Source organism: Polyodon spathula, chromosome 2 (assembly GCF_017654505.1).
Source record: "Polyodon spathula isolate WHYD16114869_AA chromosome 2, ASM1765450v1, whole genome shotgun sequence".
Lineage (NCBI taxonomy): Eukaryota > Metazoa > Chordata > Actinopteri > Acipenseriformes > Polyodontidae > Polyodon > Polyodon spathula.
The window spans coordinates 5,593,201-5,615,949 of NC_054535.1; the positions used below are offsets into that span (position 1 = coordinate 5,593,201).

Genomic DNA, 22,749 nt, shown 5'->3' on the forward strand with positions numbered 1-22,749 from the left:
GATAACAGGCATGGGACAAGAGATTGATTCATGACCATTAGTCCGGCACTAATCCTGGAAATATTTCCACTTATAGTTGTACAACAACCGAGTGGAATGCGCCCTAGCATTCTCCAAAGTATCCACAACCACATCCGACAATCCTGTGGCACACCTAGACGCCTCGCGTTCTCGGAGAGACCGCTGCAGGATCTCCTCCACTGCTGGACCCTGGTGATATGGGCGCGTCCAAAAACGCTGCCTTATCCGCATCAGGCACCCGTGCCTGCGACAGCCACAGCTGTCTGCGCGTGACCACTAGGCCAACCAGGCTCCGGCCCATGGCCTGCCCCTGCAGTTTTCCTTCATTTTTCTATTGCAAGTAAGAAATGTATCAAACACCGAACACACATTCAACCAGCCACTATTGCTGTTAGTATAATGTAGCCATGATAATAAACAAAAACCATCAAAGTATAATGACTATTTATGTTTACCAGAGCGTTTATACTGCTAACAAATGCAGAAACACTGTGCTTCACTGATACGACAAGTTGAAAACAGCAAAGATCATGAGCAGTACAGAGCACTCTCCAGGCACAATCGCCAGACAACATGCATCACCTGTACAGCAGAGTGGATGTCCACGCAATTGAAACAGCGCATGTGTAGTGGTGGAATTTTTTTTTTTTTCATTAGCCGTTTACTTTGAGCTGCTAAGCAAAGATTAAATAAGCATACATCGTGGTTTAGAAAATATATAATACTGTTAAAAGATTCCCGATCATTATTTTCTCTTATTTTTATTTGTGCATTTCTGAGTCGTCCTGCGTACCCGCTATGACCATTAGAAGTACCCCCAGCGGTACGCATATCCCCCAGTTAAAAACCCCTGTCTTAATCAATAGGATGCCGTCCAAACTGATAAAGATGAAGAGGGTATTCAGTTGCAGTGGTCACATGTTAATATTTTGGTGTTTATCCACAGTAATTTGAAATAAAAAAGCAGCATTATTTTGCTGAGCCTGTGTGAGCTGGAATGAACACTGCTTCCAGTTAGTGCCTGATAGAACTGTAGTACCAGTGTGTTGTATTTGTTTTAAAACTTTAAATTAAAGTTATTTTTCTTGTTAAAAAATTACTTGACTTGAGTGTATTTCTTTAAATAGCCATTTAAAAACGGATTACAAAAAAATGACATAGTACCACAATACAACGATAACCGTGGTATATTTTTCGACGGTTATCATACCGTCCAAATTTGATACCTTGACATCCCTAATTGATGCAACTGGGTTAAAATATTGTGAAGTATAGTGAAGGTAGTTTTTTCAGTGTCCATGTATTGAAAAATACTTATGCGGCTTCCTATCCATTTCGGAAAAGTCTACACTGCCTGAGCAGTTAGTTCCTATACAGCATGCACTGCCCTTTGAATAGCCCAGCTGTAGGATAAGCACCCCATGCACTTCACAGCATTTCTTATTTAAATAAAACAAAAGTTAGATCATTTCATTATCAACAAATAGAATCCCTTCTCTTTGACCTTTTCATGTTTCACCCTGAGGGAAATCAAAAGCAAAATTGAATATCTCATTATCATTTGTATTGCTGTGTGTGTGTGAGGCTGAAAACAACACATCTTCTGGACTTCATTTTGATTACAGACAGTTAGATAAGGTAGGGAAGAGTACTTAATTTTCACAGAGATTACAGATACAATAAGACAGATGTCTTCCCTCAAACTGTAATTCCAGCACTGACTCTGCAATCGCAGGCCTGGCAACAGCCTTTAGAGTCCATTTGAAAAGGCTTGACATGGAATTTGTGTAGCTTGCTGTCTTTCAGAACAGTAAATGCAATATTAAAGCCACATCCAGTGTACCATTGTGCTTTATATGAAAGACAAGAATCCAGCAGGTCTAATAGAACAGAGTAGCATTTAATTGTTTTTTTGTTTCTGCAGCTGGTATTTTTTGGTTGGCCACAGAACGAGCAGTTTGCTCAAGTATATGAAATTGTGTCCGATTCACAGGATGCTGAGAGGGTTCTTTTTTATTTACCAGAGGAGGAAATGAAATGTAATGTGCTTTCGTTATAACAGTAGCTGGAGCTGACTTTTATGTGTATGTGTTGAATACTAAACGTACTGCAAAGGGACCTTATTGAAGGAGCTACAATACATAAGCCCGTCAAATGGAAAATCTTATTCACTGCCCCAAACTCATTCAGATGTGTGCATCTGTCTTTGTCATCCTTTTGGAATTGTATTTCAAGGATCAATTATCACTATGTTTGGATATTCATCAAGAATGGAAGTTAAAGCCACACGCATATACATGGTGACTGATCTATGTTGATCTAGTTGATCTTGGGGAATGAAAACGGGCAGTAAGCTGGCATTGCAGAAAATGGGTTTTCTTCACATCCAATGTGTGGGTGATGCCTCCAGGTCACTTTGAAGCAAGATATTTAAGCAGCCAAGTGAATCTGGAGATTGAGCTTGCCTGTGCTCTTGCAGACTCTCAATGCCTAAATCCAGTGGTTCTCAAACTTTTTGAAACGCGTCTGACCGCCCCCCCCCCCACACACACACACACACACATTTGCACCAACCAGCCAGCGATCCATCGTAAGAGCAAACTTAACACTGCAAATTACTGATAAACAACATACATACATTACCAGATGGCAGCGGACTCCAGAAATATATGCAAGCTTAATAAAAGGCAGCAGTCAGATGCACAGCACCATCTACAGACTTTAAAATGCCTGGAGACGTGTCAGCAGAAAGATTTGTTTTAAGTTAATATATAACGGGACATTTTTGCTGGTATTAAATTCGACACGTTTGCTACCTTGAGGGATATTTTCACAGCACGTTCACAAAAAAAAAAGTTTTGCATTTATACTTTTCCAAAAGCATTTAAATAAATGTTTATTTAATTAAATGTGTCTGATAAAACAGTATCTCATTTACAGTAACTTGTTAAAGCATCTACACTGTCACTGCAGCAGCTTGGAGAATAACAAAGAAGGCCTTCTAATCAGTTACAGTATTTATTGTTCTTATATGGCCCTTAATTTTAAGAACCAGTAAACTTTTTTGATAAGTATTTGCTGTCTTTCAGTTTTAAAACTATCTGTTCACAACATAACACAGGGGAACGATCACAGTACTACATGCAGTAATTGAAGGGCAGTATTGCCATGTGTGAAATCTTTAACAATAACAATCAACCAGAAGAAGTTGAGTTGGGTGGTCTCAGACCACGTCCTAGTAGACATGGAAAAAAAACCCAACTATGTAAAAAGATAACTAACTTAAATAGACATAGCATGTCAAAACTTGCAGTACTACTTTGGTTAAATAGAGGCATTCTGTCTCTAGTGTTACCTATACACATCTTTCACAAATAAACTTCACCACATTTACAAAACTATAGGTGATAACTACGGTGTATTATTCACATAGTAAAATCATTATACTGCAGACAGTGAAATCATTCTACTATAGTTTTTTAGAAGATTTAAAAACTGGAAAAAAAAAAATGTTCAGAGAAAAAAAAATGGACAAAGGGTCAACGTAAAACATGAAAATACTTGTGTCAGTATCATGACCCAGTTATGATTGATTATATAAATAAGGTAAATGTATAACTATTTCTTTTTTGCAACTAGATGTGAAGGCATTACAATAGATACAGTACATAAAACAATTAATCAGGTTGTGCCCTGCTTGCTTTATTTTAGATTTAAATTTATTTATAAACTGTTTAAATTGCTTATAATTGTTGTTGGGTTCCTTATCGACAGCTGAGAAATATTTTATGAATACCCAGCTTTTATTAATTTCGCAAAACATAAAACATACTGTCTTTGTGTACAGTACTTTTAATGCACCAGTATCATAAAAATAATATAGAAAATAGTTTTAAAACAAAGTACAGCACAGAGCTAAGTATCAAGACAATGGAGACTGCATTTTACAGCACTTGTTATTTTAATATGCCTCAGACCTATACTGTAAAAGGAGTACGTGCCTTTCTTGCATGTTGTCAAACAGTACTTTTCACTCTCGCTTTCCACAGGAGAATTTCTTGGAAGTGATAAAAAACCAGGAGTTCCTCTTGCTGCCGGCCAGCGAGATTGTGAAATTGCTGGGATCTGACGATATGAACATTCCCAGTGAAGAGACCATTCTGAATGCCCTGCTGAGCTGGGTGCAGCACAAAATGGAAAGCAGACAGAAAGAGCTCCCCAAACTCCTGCCTTTCATCAGACTGCCCCTGCTGGCTCCACAGGTACATTCACACTGGAAGTCCTTAGAACTGCTAAAAAGCAGCAAAGACTTACATTGGTATTCACTTCTTTTGACCTAGAATGCAGCTCTAATTCTGAAATAATTAAGATTAAAAGCAAAAAATACATTATTTTTCTTGAAAGGGACTATCAGCTCTGCTTAATGTGTGCTTTCAGAGGTGCCTTCTCTAAACATATATTTATTGAATGTGTTTATATAGCACTTTTTATACAAAAGTATCACAAAGCATTGTACAGTGCATAACAGAAAAAAAGAACAAACCACAATACATATTTGTATAGCATGTCACACATACAACTGCCACAGTCAGACAATTTAAATAACAGTATACACATAATAAAAAAAGCAGTAATTTTAAAGTTAGATTAAAACCCACTAACATAAGAAAGCCATTTTATAAAAGTGTGTTTTTAGTCTTGACTTGAAAGCTGTAACAGTCTCAGCTTCCCTGACAAACAATGGCAGAACATTCCATAATTTAGGAGCTCTACAACAAAAATCCCTACCTTCTGGGTTGCTTTTGTTGACGCTAGGACTAACCAGCAGCCCCGCATCCTGTGATCTCAGAGTGCGGTTTGGAAGATACGGGGTCAGTAACTCCTGCAAATAACTAGGTGCTAATCCATTCAGGGCCTTGTACGTTAACAGCAAAACCTTAAACTCAATTCTATACTGCACAGGGAGCCAGTGTAAAGAGGCCAAAACAGGGGGAATATTTCACTTTTCCTGGTTTTAGTCAGAATTCTAGCAGCAGTATTCTGAACAAGCTGCAAGTGGGATACCACGCTTTTTGGGACACTTAGATCTAGTTGTCTGTGGAATCTCATTTATGATGTCTAGTATTTTATTTTTAAAGAAATTTAAGACTTCATTGCAGCTGTGAGAGTAGCCAATGTCAAGGGTAGGACTATTAGGGGAAGGGTTAATTAATCTATTTGGGTACCAAAAAGAAATCCATGATTATTTGTATTTATTTCAATTAAATTAGAATAATATGATGATCCAGCCAATGCCAGAGCCTTCCTATATTTAACCAGGTGGCCCTTCCATGTGATGCAATGAATGTGTAGTTTAGATTCCCGCCATCTCCTTTCCAGTTTACGACCCTCATATTTCATCTTATGACTTGTGTCATTAAACCACAGTGAACTTTTATTAAGACACTCTCTGACTTTTGATTGGCACTGCAGTATCTAGGATACCAGTCAAGGAGGTGTTGTAGGTATTAACCAGCTCATCTACTGATGATGACTCAGAGTGGCACTGAGCTCAAGACATCAGAAAGCTTAACAGCAGTTGAAGAATTAATTACCTGGGATTTAAATGTACGGTCCACAGTCTCTTTAGATACTGGCAGATTCACCTCAAAAAGAATGACAAGATGGTCAGAAATAGTAAGATCTAGGGTTATGACATTGTTAACTGCTAAACCCCAAGAACTTACCAGAACTAAAGTATGGCCATGATTATGCGTAGGACCTTTGACATGCAGGATATAATCTAAGGAATCCAGTAGCCTCAAAAATTCCAGGGACTTAGAATCAGAATCAGTGTCAACATGAAGGTTAAAATTGTTACAGCTAAAACCACTGTCAACAGAGTGTAGAATTGAATCACCTACTAACAACACCTCACCCCTGTCTTCATCCAGCACTAGGTCGTCACTGCTCAGTGCTTGGAATCTATTAGCTAGATTTGCTCTCTATGTTGACTGCGCTGTGTCATCCTCCTCATCGTACTTTTTTCTAACAGTTGCCCAGTCCCCACTCACTTCTTGCCTTTCATCCATATTTTTCTCAGGTCTGTCTACACATACAGTTCCACTGTCATGCTGTTGCACTGAAACACGTGGAACAGGGGCATTTATAAATTTAAAATCAGTCTTGTTTTCAGTCTGACCTTCAGTATCCAAAACTAATTAAGTGTTATTCATTTTGTTAAAACTATTTTCAATGAACTGCTCATTTCCGTTTATGCTTTTAAGTACTCCAATTTGTTTTTCAAGTTCAGCAACCTTCCGCATTAATAAATACAATGTACAGCCTGTGGATGGAAATGAATGTGTGTTGGAGCCGGGTAAACCTTTTAACTTGGGCACAGATAAAGACAACCTTCAATCTCTGCACTCTACAAAGTATTCTAGTGTTAAGGGAAGTTATCTAAATGTAAATTATTGTTCTCATTTCCCACACTGACCTCTTCACATGCACATACTCACTCGTATGTCTGAATGTTAAGTAAATGGCAAACACTCCATTTCATTTTGCGTTTTAAGTTATGTGTTGTTCCTGTAACTGTATAGATTTTTTAATGATTGCATTGTCACGTTCTGATTGCCTTACAGGCAGCAAAACCATTTACTCTGACACAACAAGCTGGAAATGTTATTATCAGTTACGGATACAAGCATACAGAGCTGCTGTCCTTTCAGAAATGCCCATAAACAAAGTTAAAGGCATTTCTATGCAAAGCTAGCATTCAATAATTGTCTGATTTGGGTGTGGGTGTTAGATATTACATGCACTGTCTTTACTGTAGGTGAAAATTGTGACTTGGAGATTGAAGAAAGAAAGGGTGGGCATTAACTATTGAGACTTGACAACAATATAAATGTTATATCTGCACTCCAAATATTGTAGCAACAGACTGACCCTGGTGCCCATTTGATTGTTGAGAATGTCAATGACAAAGTAAAACAGTGTGATTGGAAGAGAAGGACAAGGAATAAGGCAAAGTTACCAGGGCACTCAAATTACCAATGGAGAATCGTTAAAGAAAACTACAAGAGCTGTGGAGGAATTGAAGTGTGCAGTGTATTGGATATTAAATTAACCCTGGATCAGAAGTTTAGGAGCAGGATAGGGGCAGTCCCGAAAGGAGTACTGTTTTAAGTGAATATATTGTGGTTTATGATCCTATTAGAAACAGCCCTTTTTCTTTCACAATGGTTACTGCAGTTGAAAGAGCAACCCTACAGAAGCGCATTGTTTTATACCCACAGGTCTTTTTTGGAGAGTCGTCTGGTGTGGATTAAAATGGTAAATTGGATTACCCTGTGGTCTACAACGAGTAAGACGCTGACTGTCACAGAGCAAATTGATTTACTGGCAGCCCTGAGAGACCATTGATTTTTGATTAAGGATGTGATCTCTTTCTATGTGACCCAGAAAACATCCATGTTGCTTTCAGTCTCACAGTGTCACCTTCACTCACTCACACACACCCACACAAAAGATATCTAAGATTGTGTTAGATTGATGTTAGATGCTCCAGATGAGAATGTAATGATAGGCAGACAGATGAAATATGCACTATAAGTGTAGGGTTTCATGCTTTGTTTATTTAACATGGTTACAGACATGTTCGGAAATCCTAAATATTATCTCCTATAATTAATACATGTACGTTTATTTACTTATAACTTTGCTTATTTTTTTTGTTATATTCTATTATATTTTCTTATTCGTGATGTACTACATGGTCATTTAGTGTACAAGGTATGATATAATTGTAATTGAAAAAATCCAAGTAGATTTTGAAGGTCATGGTTTATATCGTGTCTACATTTTTAAAGAGTAAGGAAATAGTAGAAAAAAAGCTTGCTTTTTGATTAAAGTAATTACCATAGGTTAATTCCTGTACGCCAGGTGTAAATTATGTGTGGAACTAATGTAGTGTAATCATAATCATCCATCATGTTCATAGTGGGATTTAAAGTCTTTAAGAGTGAATGCATTTGTGCATTACAATTGGTAAAGATGTATAGTCGTTGAAAGCATATACATGGCAATCCATTCATAAGATGGTGCTAATACCATAATAGACATTAATTACTGCTTGAGTATTTGTTTGTTACTGCCAACATTTATTTTACTATTACAACAAATAGCCCAGCCTTACTGCCCTTTACTAGAATGTTTTGTTTAAAATATATAGAATTTAATGGTATTGCTGTAAAAAAAACGTCATTTTCATTGAAACCTATATAAAAATGAACTGGAATGTCATAGTATAGCTTATACGTTTTTATGTCTGGAAATGTATGCTAGTTTGGTGCATTGGAATTACAATAATCCTTGTCATTTTGGATTATTTTTTTCAAAGAGTTTGGTCATGATGCTCTTCATTTGTCAGCCCTATTGTTTGATCATTTGTAACAAAACAAATAAGACGTGTGACTGTATCAGAGCTTTAGGAGGTGAATGCATTTTTTTCTGTATTTTAGTTTCTGGCAGACATGGAGAACAACAGCCTATTCAGGGATGACATTGAGTGTCATAAACTCATCATGGAGGCCATGAAATACCATCTTCTGCCGGAGCGCCGGTCCCTGCTGCAGAGCCCCAGGACTAAGCCCAGGAAATCCACGGTGGGGATGATGTTTGCGGTTGGAGGCATGGATGCAACTAAAGGTACCTAGTCATTATTTCATAAAGCCAGTGGTACCACTGCTCACAATGCTGCATGAATTAAAAAGATAAAATAAAACGAGCTGGAAATGTTATAGTTAAAGACCCTTACTTTTTAATTATGAGTAGTGTGTATTTTTTTTTTTTAAAGAACGATTTAAGCTTCTAAAGAGGGTTGATTAAAAACGTAAGTAGCGCTTAACCTTGGGTTGTCCTCAGTTTAGTTTTGCAAGAGTTCCAAGAGTTTTTTCTGCTCACCATAACTACTTTCATTCTGTTACCGTAGCATTTAATGTCAGAGATCAAAAATGAGACCAGATTTTGATTTTACTATAGAGTAGCTGTTTGTCCTTGATACACTTGTAGGTGCTACAAGTATTGAAAAGTACGACCTTCGCACTAATACGTGGACTCGCGTGGCAAACATGAACGGGCGACGGCTGCAGTTTGGAGTGGCAGTGTTGGAAGAGAAGCTGTATGTCGTTGGAGGGCGAGATGGACTGAAAACACTCAACACAGTGGAGTGCTACAATCCGAAGACCAAAACCTGGAGCGTGATGCCACCTATGTCGACACACAGACACGGGCTTGGTATGCGACGGCTACATTATTAATCAATAACCCGACACAAGATATTACTGCTAATCAGGTTATGATATCGGAAAGATGACTAATGAACTGATAAATTCCAGTGCTGAAAAAATGTACACTAATTTAAATTGAAGACAATAAAAACATAATTTGAATGGTATAGCATAGATTATTTCTACCTTTTATGACAGGAAACTTATGCTAGAGTTTGGTGTTGCATTAATAGCATTGTTCAAGTGACCAGTGCTTGTGGTGATTGGTTGCCTTGTAGACAGTAGATGGGTGTACTAGGGTCCCACTGTTTTCTGCCAATTCTGAGCTGATGGCATTGCTGGACATCTTCCGATTGCGAAGGGAAGTAAGCATGATTTGTCTTTCATCTGCTGCAGTAAGTTTCCTTGGCCGACCGCTGGGTCTATGGTCGTCAGCATTGCCCTTTTCTTTGTGCTTCTTCAAAAGAGCTTGGACAGCACATCTGGAAACCTGTCTCCCTTGAAATTTATGCCTGGTAGAGACCTTGCTGATGCAGTATAACTACCTTGTGTCTTGTTGCTGTGCTCAGTCTTGCCATGGTGTATGACTTTTGACAGTAAACTGTCTTCAGCAACCTCACCTTGTTAGCTGAGTTTGGCTGTTCCTCACCCAGTTTTATTCCTCCTACACAGCTGTTTCTGTTTCAGTTAATGATTGTGTTTCAACCTACGTATTGAATTGACGATCATTAGCACCTGTTTGGTATAATTGTTTAATCATACACCTGACTATATGCCTACAAAATCCCTGACTTTGTGCAAGTGTACCTAGAAGAATTGATGCTGTTTTGAAGGCAAAGGGTGGTCACACCAAACATGGATTTGATGTAGATTTTTCTTCTGTTCACTCACTTTGCATTTAGTTAATTGATAAATATAATGTATTAACATGTCTATTTTTGAAACCATTCTTACTTTACAGCATTTTTTCACACCTGCCTAAAACTTTTGCACAGTACTCTCTCTCTCTCTCTCTCTCTCTCTCTCTCTCTCTCTCTCTCTCTCTCTCTCTCTCTCTCTCTCTCTCTCTCTCTCTCTATCTATATATATATATATATATATATATATATATATATATATATTAGCTCAAAGAGCCAGCTGCCATAATGTATGTATATATAATATATAATGTATGTACATTAAACTTTCATTAAGTCTTGCATTTCATTCTGTTTATTTTTATAATTACTTACTTTCAGTTGATATTCAGCTATTGTCATCAAGAAAGACCAGCCCATTTTATCCATGAGGTTGTCTGTGTTTAATTTTCAGGTGTGGCTGTGTTGGAGGGTCCCATGTATGCTGTAGGAGGGCACGATGGCTGGAGTTACCTGAACACAGTGGAGAGGTGGGACCCCCAGGCTCGGCAGTGGAGTTTTGTGGCCAGCATGTCTACACCAAGAAGCACTGTCGGGGTGGCCATCCTCAATGGAAAGTAAGTTCTCAGGGAAGGGGGTGCGTTTCTGCCATTGCTCAGGTGAAAGACCGGGAGTTTTGTTTTACACACGCACATAAGAGGTTTATAGGCTGACAAAATTCTGATAGAAAAAGGAACTGTCGCATCTGAGAACAATTTGTTATTGCATTTATCAGGTAGCAGTGTTTCCATAAAACAGTACAACCACCTTGACTGTAAAACACATGTCAGTTGTTTTGCTGCTTCTTTTCAGAAAATTGAATTCTTCTTTTCAGAAAAATGAATTCTTCTGAGCAATTTAATTATATTGCGCAAATAGCAGTTCATTTTTCAATTTAATCTAGTGACCCCAAGAGGAAGGAAAACTATTATCAGTGTGTCTGTATCATGTGTTCAAATCCACTCATACTGCACTTCACTTTAATTAATGGCACTAGGCTGTGAATGGCAAACTCTCAGTTAAAATGCCAAAGCAAATCTCTAGACACTAAAGATTTATTTTTTTTATTTTAGGGTGTACGCTGTTGGAGGTCGCGATGGGAGCTCTTGTCTCAAGTCTGTGGAGTGTTTTGATCCCCACACAAACAAATGGATCCCCTGTGCACAGATGGCAAAGAGGAGAGGTGGTGTAGGAGTAGCCACCTGGAATGGGCTTCTTTATGCTATTGGTGGGCATGATGCACCAGCTTCTAGCCTGGCATCAAGGCTTTCTGACTGCGTGGAGAGGTACGGCAGTATTTATATTGACCATAAAATAACTTGCATTTGATGAATTCAAACTCCAGTTACTTGTTCTTACTGGTAAGGAATTTGAATCCGCTGTTTAAAAAATGTTATTAAACTGGATAAAGCTTCTTTTGTTTAATTACCGGTACCTAGAAGTGTTGCCATTTATGCTACAATACATTTATGTCCAAAAATGATCTGACCTAAAACTGGCAAGGTAAAATAAAGGAATCAGCCATCAAGCGATGTGATATCTTACCGTTAATAATAATAACCCTTTTTTTTTTGTATGTTTTTTTTTTTTTAAGTAGGACATGTGGAAATCAATATCTACTTTGAAGCTAACGTAAATTCTCTACTCAATGGTTAATCTTTCCTGTCTAATAATAATAATAATAATAATAATAATAATAATAATATTGAAGTCAGCTTGAGTTTTTTTGCATTTATTGTTTTGCAGATATGATCCCAAAACTGACATGTGGACAGCAGTAGCCCCTATGAGCATCAGCAGAGATGCAGTGGGTGTGTGCCTGTTGGGTGATCGTCTGTATGCCGTCGGGGGCTATGATGGACAAGTATATCTAAATGCTGTTGAAGCCTATGATCCTCAGACTAACGAGTGGACACAGGTTGGACCCTAGTTTTTATTCTCCCTTTCTTCAGTGTCTTTCTAGCTGAGATGGGCAGTACTGTATATCCATGGTGCCACCCTTTTGTTGCATTTAGCTGGCAATGCCATGGTAGTTAAGTGAAGAGGTGAGTGGAAAGCGGGTCTCTTACAGGTGTATAAACTGTTGTGAACTGTAGATAAATATATATAGCAATACTGAAAATAGAATGATGCTGCTGTCTTTGTAGCCGTTTTCAACCTAAGCTATTTTAAAAGCACGCAGTTATTAAATCCTAAAACTGGCCTATTGTGACTGACATAAACTGGCTCAATCTTTAACTGCAAAGCTCATGATTCTAATGCTAGTGAAAATAAGTCAGATTCATTTTACCAAAAATATGTTAATAGTCTTTGAGTATTGGTAAATCTCTTATTACAGTTTGTTTTTTACATGTAACATGTTAACAATGAAAATTAAAAATAAAAAGTTCCATTTAAATCAATGTAAATATACAGTAAGACTATCATTGATATTAGCAGTCTTTTTTAATTGTTACCTTTAGGGTTTTAAAGTACGTACTGTAAGCTGTAAAGAAATAAAACATTTTCCAAATTGTACCTCTTCACTAAATTCTAAATTTTGTTCAGTAATACAATGGCTCAGCTGTGCTGTTATGAAAGTGTCCGGAATTTGTTTGTGCAATGGCATTGGGTTCACTGGACCATAACCAGGTTTTACTGATGAGAGTCTGAAATACCCTTTCATGTTGTACAAGGTCCAGACTGTTAATACTGATTCAATGTGTTCTCTTGCAGGTTGCACCGTTGTGCCTTGGAAGGGCTGGAGCCTGTGTTGTTGCAGTAAAAATATAAGCTGTGTACTATGGTTTTGTAATGTAATATCCTATTGACTGCATTTCACCTCAGTGCAATTTATTTTTGTGTTGTTCCCCCCCTCTCCCCAAGAACTAAGGCATTCTCCTAAAAAAAGAGAGATTACTAAGAAAAAAAATCCAGTATATTACCAAGGAATGCATATTTAAATCAGATATTTATTTGAACTATTGAGCATAAACAATATGTAATTACTGTACTGTATCTGAACCTTCATAAATGTGTCATATATGTGCATTATATAATTGAGTTTGAAACCCCACACAGCTTAAAAGCTCAGTGTGCTGGTAATACAATGTACTTGATATTTATGTCATGGTTATTTTGTTTTTTAATGGTTCTTTATATGGTTTACAAAGCTATAGTGATCAAAGCTAGTTGTCGGTGCACAGTAAATATAGAATCGGATGAGCGTTTTAATTGAATCCGATTTGTAATGTTGGCCACCAGATATCTTGGCAAGTTATTTTGCTGTCTAAGTAGCCATAAAAGAAGTATGTTTTTTCTGTTGCTGTGATTCTATCATATTAGAGTCCTACCAGCTAAACAATTAAAAAAAAGATTTGCAATAGAAACGAAAAAGATCTAAATTATTTTCCTGTTGACAGGATACAAATCACTTTTCATTTACATTCCCTCCCTTTGGCTTTAATATAAACGTGATAGCTGTAGAAAGGATTTCATTTTCAGCGCTGGAAGTGATGTACTGTATCATAGTGATCTGAGATGCACATCTAACTGAAATCAATGCATGGACCAAGGAAAACAGATGTTATGTTCTCTCTATACTTCCTTAGTAACATTGGTGTGTAGCCATTATTTTCTTTGTCTGCACTTTTTTGTTTAATGCCACAAAAATGTTGGTTCAACCAAAATAGTGTTAGAATTGTTATATTACTGTTAGGAGCTTTTGATAAAATACTCTGTGTCTTAAAAGAGGATTTGCCAAGTTGATGTACAGTAGAAGGTCTAAGAAATATAGCAACAAAAAGATGTCTAGATAGTTTTTTCTGGTTCTATTTCTGTAGTTTTCCATTGTTCTTGTGTGTATCTTTGATTGGTAACTTAAATGCTGAATTACATTCTAACATTGAATTGCAACACATATTTGATAGTTTCCTGAAAGGAGTATTCTATTAAATTTGACCAAATTATTATTAACGAAGCCCTTCTGGCGATTTTTACTGTACAATGTACACTTAGGCACACTTACTCGAAAGTAATGTTTACTCAAAGAAAAGGAGACACAGTGATATATAGTTAAAATTCCTTGTAATAGAACAATATATACATCGATAACAATAATCCAATAAAATGATCCGCTCATTATCACACAAAGCAAATATTCAGTGCACAGTGCAATAGAGTAGAAGCTGAGCTTGCCCTGTACATACATACAAACACACACTCGAGCGTTTGCAAGTCAGTATATTGTTATATTTGAAGTACTGTACACACTCTATTTCTGTCGTTAAAATATATTTACTGTAATTTCAAAGATTGCGTCCTTTTGTATGGATTCATATGTAAAGCTTCATGAAGTGGCATTTTACACTGCATTTATTAATATTGCTTTGTGCCTTGATCTTTGTTCTGGTGTTCATTAATAAATGTACATGTGTTTCTGTTTTGTTTTCTTCCTCCTGTATTTGCATTTGATTGTTTCCCAAAGATTAAAATAATGTTTTCCATCCCAAGTATTTATTCCTGGAACGTTAAGCACAATATCAATATAAAGCCGGACAGCTAACTATATATTTTCTATAAGCTGTTTTAGATGAGAGAGTAGGATATAACTGAGTATAGAAAGTTAACATTACTAAGGAAAAGCACATTTGCAGAGGCAACAGAAGGATCTTATCCACTTTACCTGTTAGGTGGTCTAGGAAAAATAACTCCACCAAACACAATGGACCAGTTAAAAAATATATTTATAATATGACTTATTTCCTTATGCCACTGAAACTATATAACTGTTATAACTAGTTTTTCATTTCTAAAGTTACTCAGTGTTGATGGGAAAAAAGTCAGTAGTTTTGCCAATATTGAATGATGCTGAAACTCTGAAAGATTGTTGTTTGGGAAGTGGGTGGTGCAGTGATTAGAAATAATTTATAAACAGGAAACTACATCAGTGTTATTAATATCTTATTTCCACCACTGATCCTGGGAGACATACAGACTGTAGCCTGAGGCATATTTCAAATAACTAAATAATTCTCAAGTGGCATTCAATATGAAGAAGTAAAACAACTGATAGTCAGAGATTCTCTGGGGTCGTTAAAATGAACAAACAGACATAATAAAAAGCAGCTGAAGTTGACATGTTCGTTATTTGGCCTCTGTAGACATGCACTGAGTGGGACTTAGCATATTTTTGTTGGTCACTGTTGTAGAACCCCTGGGTTTTTTAAAAGCCTCTGTTTTCCTTTTTAGCTAGAGTTACAGATGTCTCGGACAGGCAAATAGAACTGAAAAGCAATGCCGAAGCCCCTTTCACACTGGCATGCTCTACCCGGGTCAGGATCCAGTGTCATGCGAGTGACAGATGCAAGTAAACAATGCTTGTATCAATGCCCCGGAAGCAGCTTGTTACAGACGCTGCCATCCAAGCTTCTCTGGATTGAATCATCAGCCGAATTGTTGATTAGAGCAAATGTTTCTTAATCCCTGCTGCAATCTGGCTCATGGTCTGAATAACAAAAATGTTCCTTGCTGAAGTGAAACCTTCCCGCAGGCATGGCTGTTTGTTATTTTCTCTGCCACCATGCATTTTGATTCGCTCAACCCGGGTCAAAGCATGTCAACCCACATCCTGAGGTGGGTCAGTGGGACGACCCAGGTACGTGGTTTGACGCCACGTGGGATTGTGACCAGTGTGAAAGGGGTTTAAAACACTATGTAGAATAACAGCAGACTTCATAAAAAGGTAGGGATACTGTAAAATGTCATTTAAAGCTACTTACTATTATTAAAATTATTTGCCTAGTCTTTTACCTGACAAAGCCTCTGTTGTTGTCAGCTAAAATCATTTATCAGTTCTGGATTTTCAAACAGATTTTCAATTCCTCAGCAGAAAATGTTTTTGGGTTTTTTTTTTTTTTTTTTTTTTTTTTTTTCTATTGGATTATGTTTGTATAAAAAGTATTCCTTTTCTGTTAAAGTGGTATAAACGTTAGACTTTTTTCTTTTTCTTCAAATAGTCAATTTTGATTTAGAAGTGGTGGGGAGATAACAGGTAATTGACCAATACAAGTTATTGGCTAAACTGTGACTTATTTCTCATTACTAACCAATACAGCCATCAACATCACAATAACGATTCGGTGAAGTACTGCATAATCCCGCTGCAGTAAGATACGCACAAGGAGGGAGTTGGTAACTTCTGTTGTGACAACCCTGTATATATTTTTCTTCAGTTGCCTTCCTCTGAGCTGTCAAACACAATGTGAGGAGTAGGCTAGTCTACAACTTAAAGGAGTTTCAGAAACAAGTGCGACATTTGTACTGCTGTTTTATGTGAATTACTTAAAAACAGGTTTACACCTGTGTCTATAGTAAAGCTTCTCTTGGTTTGTTTTGCATCATGTTTTTAAATGAACATTCCCCACTGTCCTTTTTTTTTTTTTTGCATTTTGTCTTATCTTTTTTTATCTCTATTCCATAATTTTAAAAATTGTACATTGTAATAAAAAAATAAGAAAATTACAAATGTGATTGTTTTTTTGTTTTTTCCCCCAGAGGGTTATAAATGAATAAGACTGGTGTTCAACCTCTAATTCAGATCTGTAATATGCACATGACAGCAAACACAAATTTGAAGTGAAAATGTGAAAACAAATCTATCCTGTATGTGAGTCTAATTATAATTAGATGTGTAAGTGATGAACCTGCCCTGACAAGCCCCTTGATGTTATTACCAAAATGAAATTCTGCGAAACATTTCGTTCCATCTACTTGTCATCTTGTGCCAAATAAAATCTGAGAAGAAGAAGAGGGGAATATCTCCCTTTGACAGCTTAATCATTGTTAATATAATTTACTGTCTAATTTGTTTTAGTTCTTCATGCTACAGTCATTAAAGCCACATCTAGTTACACAGGCCTGTGTCCCAGCAATTAAAACAGTATGATGCTGCTGGACTCTATAATTTCTAGAATAGACTATAATTATAGCTTCTAGTTTTGGGGTTTTATTTTCCATCTCTCTCTCTCCCTTTAAACTTTAATTAATAGTTGTTAATCCTTAACTGAATACCAGATTGTTTAAATTAGCGACGCACTCCTAGAAACTAACGCAGTGGAAATTAACAAGCTGAATTCAGCGATTAGAGCCAGAAAGAAATGCAGGTTCAAATAGAATCAGGTGAGATCAATGCACTTCGTTTGTTAACTCAATCAAGACATGAGGGTAAAAAGAAACAACTTCCTTTGGTAATTAGTGTTTGATTAAGAAAACAAATCGTCTCAAAATATGTTTAAAGGGACATCACGTGATCAAAAATAAAACCCCAAAACTAGAAGCCCTAATTATAATGTTATATCCATGCTTTAAAAAAAAAACATGACAATCTTACGGAATCTGCTTAGAAAACTGTCTGCATTCAAAATGAACGTTACGTTACTATCATAACCCTGGTTCCCTGAAAAAGAAATGTCTCTATTACCGCATGGGTATTTAAGAGCATAAGAACAAGAAAGTTTACAAACGAGAGGATGCTAAAAGCAGTCACCAAAACGGCATCAAGATACTATGGATGAGGCTGCAACCAATCAACACCTAAGTGAGTATCTTGGTCCTGCGCAGTACTGCTGAGCATAGCGGCTGCACTTACTGTACATGTGCAAAGTATCACGTTGCAGACTGGTCTGTGCAAGAAAAAAACAAATAGAAAACACAAGAGAACATTCTCTACAAACTGTGCTAAATATTACAGTAAATAATGTCTTGTATAGAAACAAGAATAAAATGTCCCATAACAAACAAAAAAAAAAAAACGAGAAATAATAATTCCAGCCGGAGCTATGCAGCCTGGAGGGAGAGCACAGGCTGTGGTGCACAAATTACACAATTATTAAAAACTACTATCAGGGTTATTTTAATATCACATACATTTAGTGTAAAAACACAATAAATGCGACATGTACTGCAAACAGAGGTAACAAGTAGTTATTTGAACCAAGCTCGTCCGTCAGTTCAGTCTTGAAAGGAAAAATGGCATCGAGATCTGTGAGCAATGTCCTTTTGTGACCTCGGGTTTTAAAACCAATAAACACATTATGATACATCCACCTATACACAATTAGCATTAAATATACTTCCAGCATGAAAGAGCCATATTTATGCACAAAGCGCATGCCTATCCAGTGAAACCTCTCTTCACTGTATTGTATGAAACTTGTCTAGATGTTAAAAAGAGTTTTGTTTACTGCTGTTAGAAAGTTTGAGAAATCTTCTTTATTTGAACCTACAACCAACTCTGAATTCACTACGAAAAAAACACAAATTCTGCATTATTACCTTTATGCTTTGCTGAGAGCGGGTCTGTGTCATCCAAGAAGTTCTGAGAAAGGAAAAGGTCACACTAGGGATCTGAAAATTCAATCACATTCAGGGTTTAAGTTTGTGTTTGACATATCAGGTGGTATGATTTTCTGTTCCCTGGTCACAAATCTCACAATCTAGAAACCAGATGGGGCTGTCTGGGGTATCCAGCTGTCTGAAGGGATCTGAGGCAAGCACACTCACACACAAATACACTGAGACTGTGCCATTCTCTGAAAGCCGCTAGCAGGTAAACAAAACCTGCTGCTAATTCACATTTCTTTATTAAAATACACACAACGTGTTGTGTTGTGTCTTAAGAGTTCACGGAATGATAAAGTCTGTGATGAGATCAAGTTGGAATATGTGTTCAGAGTAGTGGGAAAGCAGATGAAAGCCTGGGTACCAAACATCTACAGAGGTTTCTTACATTATAGCAGTCTTTTAAGCCAGTGGTTCTCAAACTGGGGGTGCGTGGACTGTATCCGGGGGGATGTTCGAAGGTTTAGGATTTTCTTTTTTACTACAGACCACATCTTAAGTTGTATACCGTATAATTAGGGGTCTACTTAAATCGCAGAGAATTTATATATTTTTCCCAGGTAGGTTATGAAATGAAATAAGGAGTTCCCTGTCATTTGGGCAGACTGTTTAAACATTAACTAACCCTAAGTAGATAATATTTCAAAGCACTATAATGCCTAAAAATACTGATACTTGCTTCCTTACTAAAACAGAGTGCTGTCATTTCTTAAATGCAAGATCTCCCAACAATAGCTGCTGTCATTCTCTGTGGTTTGAAGACTTGCCCATACATTGAGACAGCACGTTCTGCAGCCACTGAATTGGTGTAAGGCATAGCTTTGCCAAGTTATACAGATGTGGAAATCAATTAGAAACAGTCCCAAAATTCGGTTACCCAAAGGCATTGGACATACTCTAATAAAGGCAATATACGCAGCACGTTTGTTTACCTGTTGTGTGTCCCATCCACACATTTATTTTATTTATATGAATACTTTTCTTTTTTTTTTTTCTGCACTGACTTTACAGTTTGTTTTCTGAAAGCTATTATTTGTTTTAGGTTCTGTTTAGTAGCTTCTGTAGTAGCCCTTCGTTTAATGTGTGATTCTGAAGCTAAATAGCGACTGATTGTATTTTCTCCAACGTCACATTACAAGATGTGCAAAACAATTTACCTTTTTTTACAAGTTTCTCTGAGAAAACCCTATTTATTACCACTTTTGATTGGAATGCAAATAGTAATTCCACCAATCAGAAGGCTGTACACAGCGCTCGTAGCAATCCCGGCCTCTGGGAGACTGGTATACAGAACAGGTGAAACAAGCGCTGGACGAGGCTGTCAGATTTCAATATATATGAGAATGGCAGTTATGCTTGAAAACATGAAAAGTAGACCAGGCATTTCCATTAATGGATTAAATAAATCTTGAATTGATTCGATGCGATCAGAAACCCAGAGGCACTCTAAACTGTGCCTGCTACTGTAGTAGGACTGTTCTGTTTTATGTTATGCTTTTTTTTTTTTTTTTACAAAGGTTTAAGTAGCAGACGAAATTGTTTGTGCCAGAATTGTTAGGAAGTCTGTAACAAAATGATTTACTGTTAATGAAGAGCCACCGTACAGACACCGCAAAGTCCATAAACAAAACAAAACGTTAAAATAAATTAGCTGTGCAACGTATAAAACTGCGCTGATTTTGCCAGTGCTTGCTAGTCTATTAACCAGTTTATAATTATCTCGAAGCAAATTAAACCATTTTAGTCTCGGCTTTATTGTTAATTTTCACGTTGTAATACTGTCCTACAATTACTACATGACACGTGACAATTCCAATGTGTTATGTGAACATATAGCAAAGTTTTAAAACTGAGAGATAGCAAATGCTTATCGTAAAAGTTTACCGGTGTAGTGTTAGAAAGTGGGTACGTCGTCAGAATGTGGTACGCGTACTAAAACTTGACCTGTGCAATGTCAGAAAGCAATATTTTGTCACATTAAAAGTGGTGCGCGGTCAGATTTTGGGTGTACATTTACCATTAATTACACAGATTTTTTTTTTTGCAAACTTACACTGTAATCAATTTCTCTAAAATGAAAAAAAAATAAATAAATTATGACAAACAAAAAAGTCCACCGCAGAGTTGCAGAAGTAAAACAATGTACACGACCCAATGTATTGCATATGATACATATTTGCATGCTATTGTCTTAATGGTGGAAAAATATCATAAATTGCATTAAAATGCTGACACCTCCAGGCATGTCAAAGGTTGTAGATGACTGGTGCCTTTTAAACTTGCATATTTTTGGATGAAGGCTGCTGCAATCTGGTAATGTATGCTGTTCCAAAAAATGACCTTTTGTTTGTTGTCATTTTATATTAAGGCTCAGAGTTGGTTGAAATCTCACAGGAAAGGATGTCATGCTTTTAAGCATTTTTAATAGAGCGCTTGAGTTTAGTTTTTTCAGATTAATAAAATGCATAAACTCCCTAATCCAGTATACATGAAGGTGGGGCACCCTGCTAACCCTAATAAATCAAGCGTCTAGCCACCAGGATCACACCATAAAGCACAGCAAGGTAGCGGAAACCAGTCTGAAAAGTTCTCAAATAAAGAGGTCAAACTGGTGCCAATCTGGTAGGTCCAATACATGAGAGAAGAAAGTGATTAATGACACCCATCACTGGTGCTATCCTGGTTTTGGATAGTTTAACATTGAATTACATTAAAACAGAATTAAACATAAAACAATAATATTGTTTGTCTTTGAATGGAACATCTCAAGCTCATTATTTGAGGTTAGTAGGTACAAAAAAAAAAAGAAAGAAATGTAACCCACCAATTGACTAGGACAATAAAGGCAGTGTGCCCAGAATGTGGCTTGGGCTGAGTTAGAATAGCTCCTGCAGCTTTCTTATTTTTACCACACATGCTAACACCGCAGAATAACATCACAAGTACACATTTGCATGTTGCAGGATCTGTCCAGAGTAACAGTGTGTGCATTGTTAAACCCATGGCAATGCTCTTTATATGTTTTATTCACATAAGGAACAGGAGCAGGAGCTGTCGGTCTAGCAGTATGTGTGACCACTGCCCCATCTGCTGTTGTAAATCAGTAGTACTCTGTGCATTCCCATCGGGTAAAGAACCACTACTAAAATAACCCTAGCATCTGAAAGTGAAAGTAGTACTGGATTATAGGGTTACTTGAGTTATAAATTCCAAGACATTACTGGTTTACAGGCATGTTGAAAAATAAAGAATTGCACCTTATAGTCTGCATTTATATATATATATATATATATATATATATATATATATATATATATATATATATATATATATACACACATACACACACGCTGAAAAATAAATTGGAAATTTGTTTGGAAACTACCATAAAAATAGTAGACTCGGTTTATTGCAAAGCACTGTGTGGGCTATTATTGAAACAGGAGAACAGGAACTACTGCAGTTAGCTCCAGGTGTGGAAGACCAAGAAAGATTTCTGAAAAATCTGGAAGAATCGCTCAAGCAGCCCAACAAAATTCTTGGATTATTGCAAAAGATTTGACTCAATTATTGAGAGAAGATGGTCAAGAAATTCACAAGCGAACAATTCAACGATACCTTAATAAGATGAATGTCCAAGGGTGAAAACCAAGATACAAACCTTTATTATAAAAGTACACAAAAGAAAGCAATTAGAGCTTTCATTTGAATACTTGAAGAAGCCTGATGATTTCTTCAACCAAATTCTATGGTCAGATTAATCCAAAATATAACTTTTTTCACCAAGAAAGCAACAGTATGTTTGGAGGAAGACAATTTAAAGAAAGGTTCCTCATGCCCAGTGTTAAACATGGTGAAGGTTGTGTGATAGGATGGGCTTGTTTTTCTTCCTCAGGCACTGGTGACCTTTGTATTGTAGAAGGATCAATGAATTCTGCAAAATATCAAGACATTTTGCACTCTCATTTGTTATCCAGTGCTAGAAGGCTTATTGGACAGAGGTTTGTATTCCAGCAGGATAATGATCCTCAGCATTCAGCAAAGTCTACAAAGGAATTTCTGAAAAAAAGGAAGATTACAGTTACGGATTGGCCATCTCAGTCTTCAGACTTGAATCCCATCGAGATGCTGTGGATTGACTTGAAGGCTGCTGTTACAAAAAAGGAAACCAAAATCGA

General features: G+C 36.9%; 1 protein-coding gene across 9 annotated transcripts in view; it reads left to right on the forward strand.

Moving 5' to 3' along the window:
- LOC121329238 (kelch-like protein 5) overlaps positions 1 to 14,392 on the forward strand; it is an 83,289-nt gene extending 68,897 nt beyond the window's left edge. For all 9 annotated transcript variants that reach the window (XM_041274738.1, XM_041274765.1, XM_041274775.1 and 6 more), the window contains 7 exons: positions 4,071 to 4,283; positions 8,529 to 8,715; positions 9,079 to 9,303; positions 10,608 to 10,770; positions 11,266 to 11,478; positions 11,939 to 12,110; positions 12,908 to 14,392. In XM_041274738.1, coding sequence (XP_041130672.1) covers positions 4,071 to 4,283; positions 8,529 to 8,715; positions 9,079 to 9,303; positions 10,608 to 10,770; positions 11,266 to 11,478; positions 11,939 to 12,110; positions 12,908 to 12,964 — 1,230 coding nt within the window. In that variant the 3' untranslated portion in view covers positions 12,965 to 14,392. The remainder of the gene's footprint in view (positions 1 to 4,070; positions 4,284 to 8,528; positions 8,716 to 9,078; positions 9,304 to 10,607; positions 10,771 to 11,265; positions 11,479 to 11,938; positions 12,111 to 12,907) is intronic.
- The last annotated feature ends 8,357 nt before the right edge of the window (positions 14,393 to 22,749 follow it).